At 35.4% G+C, this 13839-nt stretch overlaps 1 protein-coding gene across 1 annotated transcript; it reads left to right on the forward strand.

Moving 5' to 3' along the window:
• Positions 1 to 12161: 12161 nt before the first annotated feature.
• Positions 12162 to 13061, forward strand: LOC141620457 (uncharacterized). Its single transcript, XM_074437322.1, has one exon. It carries the CDS (start codon positions 12162 to 12164, stop codon positions 13059 to 13061), a length of 900 nt encoding a protein of 299 aa, XP_074293423.1.
• The last annotated feature ends 778 nt before the right edge of the window (positions 13062 to 13839 follow it).

The following is a 13839-nucleotide window of genomic DNA, read 5'->3' on the forward strand; positions in this document are numbered from 1 at the left end:
GTTCAAACATAAATAAGGAAATTTACAAAGGAGAAATAGATGGAACCAAGATTGAAAATCTTCCGTTGAAAGATCAGACTCTCAGCAAGATCGACCGGTATATCATTTACACATGCATCAAAATCAAAATAAAAGAACTATCAAAACATAGAAATAAATCAGTCTATACCTGATAAATAAGGGGTAACCAATGATGATGGAGATACGACTATGATGATGCCAGATGGTGCTGCTGATGAAGCCATACAAAGCAGATTGAAATAAATCAGAATCTGGTGAGGCCATACCAAGGACAAATAAATAAGATTGATTTCGTTGATTTCGTTGATCTCCCAACACAATCAATCTTTTTTCCTGCTGATGAAGCCATACAAAGCGATGCGGCGAGATCATCTGATTGATATTGATTTTGATTTGGGTTATTCCATAAATGGGTGGACATATAAATCTGGTGTACAAGATGATGATACTGATAATGATTTTGATAAAAGGATGGCGATTAGGGGCTGTCGTTTGGGTAAAGGAGTTGTGGAGACTGACAAAAGAGAATGTAAAATGAAACTTCAAAGACGGTAATGACATAAAGGTGGATCAACGGAAGATGTATAGTCATCCCAACCCTTCACTTTGAGAGAGATTTGCGAATGGACTAAAAAAGTGGATGTTGTAATGTAATGTTACTGAACAAAACTTTAATTTTAAATTCACTTAAGACTACAAAATTTATCAATATAGTTATTCAATTAGAACAAGAATAACCCATATACAAAGTATGTGTAACTATTCCCTCCATTCAACATTTGTCACCCTATTTTAATATAATACCTCTAACATATGATGGAGAAATGGGGTGATAATTATTGAATGGAGGGAGTACATAATACGTAACCCGTAATTCATAGTTACAAATGATGTAATGTTTCTAAAACAACCTTTAGTTTTTAATTCACTTAAGACTACAAAATTTATCAGAGTGTATAGTCAATCCGACTCTTCACTTTGAGAAGAATTTGTGGATGGACTAAATAAGTGGATGTTGTAATGTTTCTTATCAAAACTATAATTTCTAATTCACTTAAAACTAAAAAATTTATCAATATATTAATTCAATTAATCAATTAGAACAAGGAACTTCCATATACAAAGTATATGGGACTACATAATATGTATCCCGTAATTTATATTTACAAAAGGAAAAACGTTCAGTACTATATACCCGACTCGATTGTGAAGGATTATAATTACCAAAAGTGACAAATAAATTTTAAAAATAACAGAATTAAAACCGTGCATCGCACGGGCAAAAAAACTAGTATAAGAACTAAAATGGACCCGTAAATAGGTCATTTTGGACCGTGTAAGTGCATGTGGTAGTGTGTGTTGCTTTAAACACCATCATTTCTCTTACACATTTGACTTCCCCATAATTACTTTTGTTCTAACTCATTCACATGAGGATTGGGTGTAATTAAATAAGAATAAAATACTCCCCCATTAGCACACTCCAACCGTCCTCCCTCCTTCTACACAACACTTGTGTTGTTCTTTTTCCACTTAACTTTTGCATGTGGAAAATTCTAGTGTGTTCCTCTCTCTAAAATCCTCAAAAAATTAGAAATAAAATACTAAGTGTTAATATCATAAATCTAATATTTTTACTAAGTGTTAGTATGTTTTTCAAGGGCAATATTACATAATATCTAGTTAATATTAGTAAGATTTTGGGGTAAGTTCTTGGGTGCTTAAGAATGGAGGTGTTCTATCTTGGACACTTGAAGATGGAGGATCTTGCCATTTATTTTAAGCTCAAGAACAACAAGATAGGAGATCTTATTGTGCCCAAATTCTATCATTACTCAATGTAAGGAAAAATTGTTTTTCCTCTTCTTTTATATTTTTAAGGCTTATATATTACATGAATATTACATAGATCCAAAGATTTCTAAAATAAATAATCTTGATAACCTAATTATAGAGGTCTAATTTGGGGTTATGGTCTTTCAAGTGGTATCAGAGCTTTGACTTGTATTATGCATGTTAATTTTAAGCATTTTAATCTAATTATGAGATAATTTTAAAATAAAAAATGGTGCTAAAATGAGGATTTTTGCACGAAAATATTTGCATGCATACCTTCTGATCTCAAATGATTTGTGGTCAAATTTGGTGAGTTGTGGAATTATTTTGCTATTTTTAATCATTTTTATGGAAACCCGAGTCGGAAATATCGTATTTTGGTTAAGAGGTTAACTAAAATAGTTAAATTTGGATTCTGACCTTGAAATTTTTACATGTTATCACATGCAATATTTACAAATGTTCCGTAAAATTTCGTAAAAAGTTATGAAGATTTGCATGTTTAATGATTTTTATGGTTAAAAATCGATAAAAATCGATTATTTTATTCAAAAATAATAAACGGAATTTTCTAGGTATGAAAATTTTTGGTATATTCCAAAATATTTTGTATATGATAAAAGTGAAATTTAGAAAAAGTTTTCACACTTTTTGATGTTTATTGGATTTTATTCGATAAAAACCGATAAATATGGATGTTTTTGTTCATAAAATTAATTCGAAATTTTTGGACTAAATTTTTGACCTTTTTAGGTTCCTGAAAGAGTTCCAGAATGTACAAAATTTTTGTGTCAAAATTTTGTAATGGTTAAAATTATTTTTGATTTCTTTATCAAGGTCGTGATAAAAACGATTTAAATAGCACATGGATAATATCAATTCAAACTAATTTTTATTAAGAAATTAGTGTGGACTAATTTTGAGTTCTAAATCAGTTTAGACAATTAGTTTGAGCTTAAATGAGATTTAAGTGTTGATTATTGATTTTTAACGGGTAAAAATCGATAAATTCCGCAAAACCGAGCTTTTTAAGAGATTATGCTAAAAGGGCGATTTAGGCATGAAAGTTATAGTATTTTATTTTTTTTATTCTTGAATGAATGAACGTCATTTATTTAATTATTTATGCAAATTTTTGTACCTAGTATGGCCTAGTTTATTTTAATCGTTATTACCCGAAATGTAAGGGAATAACAATTTGTTTGTAATTTAAATACGATCTCGTATCGTCGGTTTGTAACTAATTAATATTTTTTATTTAGTTAATTAATTAATGTATAATAGGAATAGCTATCTAATTTAATGTAATAGTTATTTTTACCGGCGTTTCCAAAAGACGGAATTTACATCGAGATGGAGCAATTTTGGAAGAGATTCCAAATCCCACAAGACGGTGCATGCTTGGAAGATATTCCAATGAAGATGCTAGGGACCAAGGAGTTGGTTTCCGAATATGTAATAATCTAGTTAATTTGATTAGGTAGGTGGCCATACTAGGATTTATCCGTTTTTGCATGTTTTATTTTATTTTATGCTAGTTCATCATGCCGAAATCGCCACACACATGCATTTTATTTGGTTTCATGCTTTTATCTTTCTATTGTCGATTTAAAGTTATCAAAGATTCACCTAGTTAGTTCACTTAAAGGAGAATGATAACTAATTGACAAGATATCTCACATTCTTATAATTTAAAATTGAGATTAGCCTTACCAATTATTAATACCAACGAATCCCTTGTTCATTAGAGCCACGCTCGCCCAAGCGGGGTGTTCTCTTTTTTTACCTCGGGTAAGTAGGGTGATAAGGGTTATCACGCGCCAAAATTGGTTGGACTCAACGGGGTATAAGACGGTCTTGTATTCCGGGGCTAGTAGATGGGTTTGTTGAAATAACCCGTCGACCAAGAGTTCTAAAGGTAGAATTAGCCAAGCGTTGACTTACCGAATTTACACAATTATGGGATGTTTCGCCCAAGCGATGCCTATTTTTGTCTAAAGACATATCTTGGAATCATTTATATAATTTAGTGAGTGGTCATTATATAAATGGACTTGTTAAAAATGTTTATCAAGTTTTTATAACATTGAATGTTAATTTTTTTCCTATTTTTCGTTCATATTCATAAATATATTTTCTATGACATCGCGCATTTCATCCTCTATTTATTATTGTATTCGGATCGTTTTTCTATAGAAAGCAGTTTCTTTGAAGGAATTCGGTAGCAATGATTGGAAATATGATTTACCAATTCACCTACATAAGCTTACAACGATTTTTGCGATTATTTTCCAACTTAAAGTCCATATATATTAAAAGGGATTTCGTGTTGCAAACTCTTATTACGATTTTAAAAGGGAGTCACATTTTATCAAGAGAGTCTTGATTTCGGAAGTGACACCTCCGTCATGATGATGACATATTAATTTTAATTACTCAAGAGTAATTTAAAAGTTTGCGAAAATAGTTTTCAAAAACACAAAGAATACTCCAATATGATACCGTCAAATGGCTCACTTCGAGAAAGGCCAAATCGATTGTTTATGCGCTAAAGAGTTTAGGCATATGATGACAATTGAACGGTTAGGTAGTCCAATTTTGCAAGAAGTTGAGATTTTGCCACATGCTGCACTCACTTTATAGTAATTTACTCTTACTGAGTGTATAAAATATCACGAATGACTTGAAGAGAGGTCTTCATGAGATTCATTTTTGCTTGTTGAAGCAAAGAGGAATGTGAAAGTGAGTGGGAGTTAAGAAGAAGCAACCCTAGATGTATGCGATAAGATAAAGTTGAAGGAGACGTCTACTCAAAGGATAGGCTAGTTCCACTATCTTGGTATGAGATACCAAGTACGGGTCATTTCTTTGTAAAGAAGTTTACATGAATTGATAAAACGTAAGACGTCTAGCATAAGACATTTTTATATCGAAATAAAGTTAGAGTAGCAACGATTTCGATAGGGACAAATGTACGGGTCATTTCTTTGTAAAGAAGTTTACATGAATTGATAAAACGTAAGACGTCTAGCATAAGACATTTTTATATCGAAATAAAGCTAGAGTAGCAACGATTTCGATAGGGACAAATGTACCTAAATTTGGTTTTAAAAGAATGTAATCATCTATGTTTATACATAGAAGGCATCACTCATGTGATTTAAAACAAAAGGTTGTACCTACTCCTATGATAACTTGGTGGTTGGTTTAGACCACTCAAGTTAGAGGTATTTTACATTCTTCATGAAAACTCAATATTATACTATCTTATAGATTTTAAAGTCTCTAAACCGGTGAACCCAATTGATCAAACCTCAAGTAAATTCGTTTAAACGAGTAAACGATAAGCACATCGAACAACCATTTGATTGAGAATCTTATGGTGTGTATGCATGTATTATGTTTTCTTTTGCAGAAAAGAAACACAAATAGTGAGGTGATTGACCATATACATACGAATGTGTAAGGCCGATAGTTGGTTATATATATATACTTCGTTACTTTTACTGTAATGTTAAGTAGATATGATAACTTCGTATCTATTTAATAAGACATAAAAGTGATTTTTGAAATGTGGAATATTTTTAAAATGAAGTAGTAAACCAATAACACGACAAGATCAAAATGTTGATCGGAAATTTCAAAGTAATGACTTTGACGGTCAAATGGGTAATATCAAGTAATGACCTTGATGATCACTAAGAAGATTGCGAACCAGTTCACATACCTTCTCTTAGGGACACCATAGAGTATGGTGTAGTCAAGAACATAAACCAAACTTTATTAGATATAGTCTGAGGTTTTTCGCAATTTTGTCAGCTATTTTCTTACTAAAAGTTTAAAACCCGACTATAATAGCCTAAATGACTCCATATGAGATATGGATAGGGAGGGTCCATAACTTGTCATTTTTATACATTTGAGACCATAAATGTTTATGTTCAGAACCAATTTATGTATTTGTGAGGGTTATCCAAAATTGAACCACTTGGTTTTACTCCTCCAAAATGAGAACAAAGAGTTTGTGGCTCGTAATGCTGTCTTTCTAGAAAGAATTTCATTTTCCGAAAGACTGAGTGGGAGAAATTTTGAACTTATGGAAGTCCAAGACCCACAAACTGAGTACAATGCAAGAAGACATTCTTTATTGAGGCTCAGTGGTTATAAGGAGATAATTTTGCGATAATATTGCGTTACTTTTCGAAAGTGACGAATCTTCAACCCTCATCAAAGGCTTTTCTATAGTATGAACTCTATGTGATGGCGTGTCACCATGAAATTCGAACTGGTCTACTCACACAAGATGTGATAAGGAAGGAAACATGAGATGCTTTCGAGACTTGATTTGGGGCGAAAACTTTGCACCAAATTAGGTTACCTTGATCTTGTCATAAAGGTTACATAAGATGTTTTAATTTTGAGTTGGTTACAGAGAGTTTGTGACAACCCAAATGCCTTTATTAATTCGAATGTTCTTAGCAATATAGCCTCTCATAAGGATGAGATTCGGCAAAAGGATAATAAAACCTTCTCCTTGAATGAATCTCATGAAGGGAGAAGTTTTGTTGATCTTGTCAATACTAAGAAGCCTAGCATGCTTGAAAGATCCCTTTTGTGATCTTATATATGTCAATGAATTGGAACCTTGGGTTCAACCATGTCGTTAATCAGAATGGTATTACTTGAGTTGTCGAGGTACCATGATGATACATGGAGTTTAGTGGGAGCTAAGGTGAGTTTCTTAGTCTAAATATGTGTTTGACATATTAGTGACTAGAAATATTCTCGGGTGAATACTTGAGAGTAGCATGGCGCATAGCATGGCGCATCTTAAATATCCGGATCTAATGAGATAGATCTCCATGGATATTAGCATTTTAGTCGAGAGACTTATGTGATAAGATTCTTGACTCGTTCAAGTTGTTGAACACAATATGATCTCTTTAGCTTCCGCTGCAGGATCTATTAAATATGCTAAAAGCTGCTCTCGTCGGGACTTATCATATTGAGAATATGAGAAGTTATTACCAAATTATTTCCTAGTGAGTGTCACTAGATGATTATCAAGAGCATCCTTGAGTACTTGAGAAGCACTGAGGATTTACTCTTGTAGTTTGGAGGAATTTATGAATTTCGTGTAAAAGGTTTACACGATAACATTCCTATGCTTATAAGATGTTATGGGCCTAGTTAAGGAATGGTTTTCATGTAAAAGTGTTATGTGCATAAGGAATAATATGTATAAGGAGTTATACATATATGTATAAAAGATGTCATATGAAGGATGTGTATGTATAAGTGTTATACGTACAAATCATGAACGACAGCTAAGTACATTACAACATCCGGTGTTGTAAAAGAGACAGTTGATATCCGGAGTTTAATGGAACTAGAGTAGTTCTGTTAGCCGAATATCGTCTCCCGAGAGACTGTGAAAAAAGTGGCAGTGTTTGACTGGCCTTAGATCAGAGTCTAAAAACTTGTTTAGACATATACTCAGAAAGGCTCTATGTGATGAAAAGATTGCATAGAACAAAAGGAAAATAGCAATGGAAATTAGAATGATGCAACTGTTGCTAATCCTCTAGCCAAAGCCGTTGGCATAAGGTTGACATGATTGTTATGTCATATCAATGTGATTGAGGAGTATACCTTAGTTGCTGAAGATCGTTATGTAAATATTGGATAAAGATTGTATTGAATATGCCTTTGTGGACTATTATCAGCAGTTGTTGGGTACTTCTAATCCTGTCCATAAGGTCCATGTCCCTACTGTCAGGACTGGTAAGCTCATTACCCCTCAACATATCTCTGAGCTGCTTAGGCCTATTAGTATGGAGGAGGTTAAAAATTGTCTTTTTTCTATTCCTGCTTCTAAGTCACCAGGGCCTGATGGCTACACAAGCCAGTTCTTCAAGGATTCCTGGGAGATTTTGGGGAAGGATATCTTCTATGCTATCAACAATTTTTTCTCAACTGGTAAACTTTTGAAGCAACTTAATAGCACAAACATTACTCTGATCCCAAAAATTCCTAACCCTAGTAGTGTCACTGATTTTAGACCTATTGCTTGTTGCAATACTATCTATAAATGTATTGCAAAACTCTTGTGTGCTAGATTGGGGAAGGTTTTACCTGATATTGTGGATTGTAGTCAAGGTGGATTCATTCAGGGGAGGAATATTGTTGAGAATGTCTTAATCTGCCAAGACTTAGTGAGGCTTTATAGAAGAAAATCTGCTTCTCCTAGATGTCTTGTCAAAATAGACCTTAGGAAAGCTTATGATTCTGTGGAGTGGGACTTCTTGCATCAAATGCTTCTTGCTTTAAAGTTCCCTCAGAAATTTATTGACCTGGTGATGGTGTGTGTTACTTCTACTTCCTATTCTTTATCTTTGAATGGCAACACCTTTGGATTCTTTCATGAGAGTAGGGGTTTGAGACAAGGTGATCCTCTATCACCCCTTCTCTTTACCCTTTGTATGGAATATCTTTCCAGGGTCTTAAAAGTGGTGGGGCAACAGCCTGATTTTCATTTCCATCCTCTTTGTGGTGCTATTCAACTTAATCATCTTCTTTTTGCTGATGATTTGCTCTTATTCTCTAAAGGGGATGAGCTCTCTATCATGTGGCTCTTAAGATCTTTTGCTACCTTTTCTATGGCTTCAGGGCTCTGCCTCAATAAAGATAAATCTGAAATTTACTTTAATGGGATGTCTCAAGGTGCTATGAGCTCTATTTTACAGGTCTCTGGTTTTAAGAGGGGTATGCTCCCTTTTAAATACCTGGGAATGCCTATTTCTTCTAGGAAGTTAACTAAGGCTGATGGGATGAAGCTTACTGATAAAATTACTGCAAGGATCAGATCCTGGGGTGCTAAACATTTATCCTATGCAGGTAGACTTACTCTTGTGAATTCTGTTCTTTCTGGGTTACATTCTTACTGGTCCTCTATCTTCTTGATCCCTAATGGTATTCTTAACAAAATTGATGCCATCTGTCGCAATTACCTTTGGGGGGGTAAGGATTCCTATGTTTCTGCTCCTAATGTTAAGTGGGAAAGCTGTTGTACCCCTAAAGAAGAGGGAGGTCTGGGTCTCAAAGCTACTAAAACCTGGAACAAGGCTTCATTGGGCAAGTATGTTTGGTGGTTGGCTTCAAAAAAGGATCACTTGTGGGTGAGGTGGGTTAATCATGTCTATATGAAAGGTTGTGAGTGGACTACCTATGAGCCACCTGTGGATTGTAGTTGGTCCTGGCGTAAGATTGCTCACCTTTTCAAACTTTTTGCTCCTGCTTACTCATCTGGTGTGTGGCTTGGTAAGGATGTTCCTTATAAGGTTATGGATGGATACAACTGGCTCAGGACTGCTCAGCCTAAGGTTAGTTGGTATCGTGCTTGCTGGAACAATCTCAACATCCCTAAGACGTCTTACATTTACTGGGCAGCAATGAAGAATAGACTCATGACTAATGACAGACTGATCAGAATGGGCAGTAGTGTGATTCCTGATTGTTACTTGTGTGGCAGCAACCCTGAGACTCACAATCATTTATTTTTTGATTGTTGCTTTAGTACTCACTTTTTGCATCGAGTTCTTTCAGCACTGCACAAGACATTCCCTGCTCTTTTGGTTTGGCTAGTGGTTTACAAGATACCATGGTGGCACTATTTTGCAGAAGAGGATTATATGTGCAAAGCACATGTTCTTTGCATTCTTTACGCTATTTGGAGGGCTAGGAACAAGGCAAGGCTGGATAGGCTTGTGATCAAGCCCGATGTCTTTGGTCAAGCTGTGCTCTTAAGGATGTGATTGCAAGGTTTTGGGCAAAGAATACAGGAGTTGTTTCTAATAGAGAAGGGGCCTGGTTGGCGTCTATCTTACTTTAATATTCTTTTGTCTGATCCTTGTATGTTGAGTAGATAGCTTTACTTGTCTATTTTTGTTGTATCTATGGGAGACTCTATTCTTTGATTTATATATACTAACCTTTCACCAAAAAAAAAATATTGGATAAAGTATTGATATTTACATAAGTGATGATCGCATTCATTGTTTGAGTCTCTTTAAGAACTCAATTATTCAGTTTGACTGAAAACATTGAATACCTTGTTTATCCAAATTGGTTGTGGAGACAATGTTGAACCCCAATTCAAGTGAATAGGATGAACATTGTATTGTCCCCTAGTCACTTAATGAGGTGACGTCTCGGAGTGACTAGATTGTAAGAGGATTGATGGTAGGTTCAGCACCATAAGGTCATAAGGATGACTAGTGTTTACATAGGCAGGCTGTGGGACACTTTGTCGGGCAGTGACATTTATAGAGTCCCTTAGATCTATCACAGATGCCTGGTCGTGGCAGAGACTTCTATGATATTCCTATGAGTCGATTCTTCAAACTGGAGACTATTATCTGAGCCAAGGCAGTTTTCGAATGAATTTGGTTTTTGTCCTAGGTCGTGCCGTGAAAGGAGGCCAAAGGGCATTTACTGGGTCATGGTGATCTGTATTGTGCAATAGGATAGATAGGGCAGACAAGAATTGTCCACCCACGTTGGGTTTAAACATCTCTAGGCCACTCGAGGAGTTGTGACTGGGAAATGCGTGGCCACGCTCGGAAGTAATCTATGGTAGATTTTTTTTTAGTCTTGCATTCACACTCCCGATCGAGAAAACCACTCACGATATGTTCATATGCAAGTGCGATCTGAAAGACACCTTGCATTGAGTGGGATATTGTTATTAAAACGGACAAGAGAATCGGTAACACACCCTTGTATAGTACAAGCAGGATATTGTTGGGATAAGGAGTTATCCATAATTGTGTTTTATAATCATCGCACAACTTGTCTCGGATAAGTGGGAGATTGTTGGAGTAGTTGTCCTCCACAATAGTGCGTGATCACATTAAATCTCATTAAGGAATATGCATGGGATATTCATTGGCAATACTAGTCAGCTGATCAACGTATATCGGTAACGGTTGGCCAACTAGGGTTTGACGTTATTGTCGTGAGACGGCGGTGTTCAGCTGATCCCTTTCGGTCACACCTAAAGGAACGAGCCCCAACACGAAAACTGATTAATTGTATGAAATACAGTTTAATTAGTCCCTTGATAAACTGACTAAAAAGTTAGTCGATTAATTTATTTTAGAGAGATATCGAGTTGTGAACTCGAGGCGCGGAAATTATTATTTAATTTTGTGATAATTGAATAATTAATTAATTGAGACAGGAATTAATGATTAAACGGTTAATTGTTAAATTAGTACTGATTGACTAATGTGACTAGTATTGGTACGTAAAATATATGTGTAGCTGTACATGTATATTTATGGAGTGTTTTAGACGAATTTAATTGGGAAGCATTTAAACATAAATCGATGTTTAAATAAAATTTACTCGTATTTGTGCGACAAATATAAGAACCAAAATGGACCCGTAAATAAGTCATTTTGGACCGTGTAAGTGCATGTGGTAGTGTGTGTTGCTTTAAACACCATCATTTCTCTTACACATTTGACTTCCCCATAATTACGTTTGTTCTAACCCATTCACATGAGGATTGGGTGTAATTAAATAAGAATAAAACACTCCCCCACTAGCACACTCCAACCGTCCTCCCTCCTTCTACACAACACTTGTGTTGTTCTTTTTCCACTTAACTTTTATATGTGGAAAACTCTAGTGTGTTCCTCTCTTTAAAATCCTCAAAAAATTAGAAATAAAATGCTAAGTGTTAGTATCATAAATCTAATATTTTTACTAAGTGTTAGTATGTTTTTCAAGGGCAATCTTACATAATATCTAGCTAATATTAGTAAGATTTTGGGATAAGTTCTTGGGTGCTTAAGAAAGGAGGTGTTCTATCTTGGACACTTGAAGATGGAGGATCTTGCCATTTATTTTAAGCTCAAGAACAACAAGATAAGAGATCTTATTGTGCCCAAATACTACCATTACTCAATGTAAGGAAAAATTGTTTTTCCTCTTTTTTTATATTTTTAAGGCTTATATATTATATGCATATTACATAGATCCAAAGATTTCTAAAATAAAGAATCTTGATAACCTAATTAGAAAGGTCTAATTTGGGGTTATGGTCTTTCAAATCACCCCTACTTATGAGTGCATGAGTGAAATCCACGAGAGTCCGACTAATTTGTCTTGCAAGATCGAAAGGTTGAATAGGAAGTATAGCTGTGTAGATGATGTACCTGGGAAATTGGAGACAAGGTGTTTTAGAGAGAGAAAGCTCTTCCTTCTCTCTTGTTTTTCTAGGGTTTTGACTTGCAAATATGGCAAGGAAAATCAACCGGAAAAAATCCCAATTAAACGCTAAATTACGTTATAAAGTTAAACAACGACTCTCTTTTACTAATTGTTCTGATTTGCGTTTGGATATGGATCAACCATCGTCTTCAACAGCAAACCCTGGAATTCCGCAATCCTCTGATGCTCAAAAAACTTGTGAGGTGAGTGAGATTGTGGGGATTCCGGTGTTGAATCTTGAAACTATTGTTGTTGATGATGGAATTAAGCAGCCTGTGGTGTTTGAGCAACCTGAGGTGTCTGAGGATGCTACTGAATGGATTGAAGTCACTGGTAAGAAATCTAAATCTCCTCAAACTTCTACTCAGGCGTCAGGGTCTATTTTAAGGTTTACTGCTGAGGATGTAGCGGATGAAGTGAAATATTGGGACACTGTTGTTGTATGTTATGTTCTAGGCAGTAATCCTCCATGGGAGTTACTTGAGGGTTTTGTTAAGAAACTTTGGGGGGTGTATAAGTTTGATAAGATATCTTTCCTCCCTAATGGTGTGTTTTTGGTCCGTTTCCCTAATAAGGAATGTCAGTCTCTTGTGCTTCAACAAGGCTTCCCGATGTGTGATAATAAGCCCTTAATTGTTAAGCCTTGGACTGAGGATTGTAGCCTCTGTAAGGAAAAAGTGCAGTTTGTCCCTATTTGGTTGCGTCTATGTGGTCTTCCTCTTATGTTTTGGGGTAAGACTTGTCTTGAAAAATTGGCAGGCTTACTTGGGAAATTTTTAAAGAGGGATGGAGCCACTGAGGATAAAACTCGTTTGGGATATGCTAGATTGCTGGTAGAAGTTAAGATAGGCCAAAATTTTCCGGACAAATTAATGTTTCAAGATGAAAAAGGACAGGATATCACTATATTAGTGGAATATGAGTAGAAACCTACTATTTGTGGTGCTTGCAAGGGCATAGGCCATAGTACTGAGATGTGCAAGAAGAAACAGGCAGCTGCAAATGTACTAAAACCAGTACCTAAGCCACCACAGCAGCTTTGGAGAGTTGTGCAGAAACCTGCTGTGAAAGTTAGGACTCCACCACCTGAGGTGCCTTTTGGAGGGCCAACCTATCACAATTCCAACTTGATTACTCCTGTTCATGTTATCCAGCAAGTATCAAGACAGGAACATGTGAGTAATGTGATTGTATCCCCTTCTAAGGCGTATGTAGATGTTCTTACTAACAGTCCTACTGGTCAGAAATCTTTTAATGGGAGACAGGAAGAACCACCAGGATCAATCAATAATGGTTAGTCTAGGTAGCTGGAATGTTAGAGGAATAAATGGTCCCAATAAGCAGTTGGATGTTAAAAAATTTCTTTTTCAAAATAATATTGGACTTTATGGTTTAGTGGAAACAAAAATAAAATTTCAGGATTTTGGTAGTGTGTTATCTAATTTGGGTACTCAATGGATGGGGGTTAATAATAGTGCTTATCATCATGGAGGTAGAGTATGGTTAATCTGGGATCCACAGATGTTTACGGTTACTTCACTTCATCAAAATGCACAGGTGATTACTGCTAAGGTTACTGAAATTGGTTCAGGGGATTCTTTTCTCTATTCTGTTGTTTATGGCTCTAATGACGAATGGGAGAGAATGGAACTTTGGGAGCATTTGAAAGAAATGAAAGACAGATATCATGGGCCTTGGGCTGTT

Source organism: Silene latifolia, chromosome X (assembly GCF_048544455.1).
Source record: "Silene latifolia isolate original U9 population chromosome X, ASM4854445v1, whole genome shotgun sequence".
NCBI classification, from domain to species: Eukaryota; Viridiplantae; Streptophyta; class Magnoliopsida; order Caryophyllales; family Caryophyllaceae; genus Silene; species Silene latifolia.

Excerpts from the sequence above, each read along its gene's own strand:
- LOC141620457 (XM_074437322.1), top strand. The coding sequence starts at position 12,162 with ATGGCAAGGAAAATCAACCGGAAAAAATCCCAATTAAACGCTAAATTA.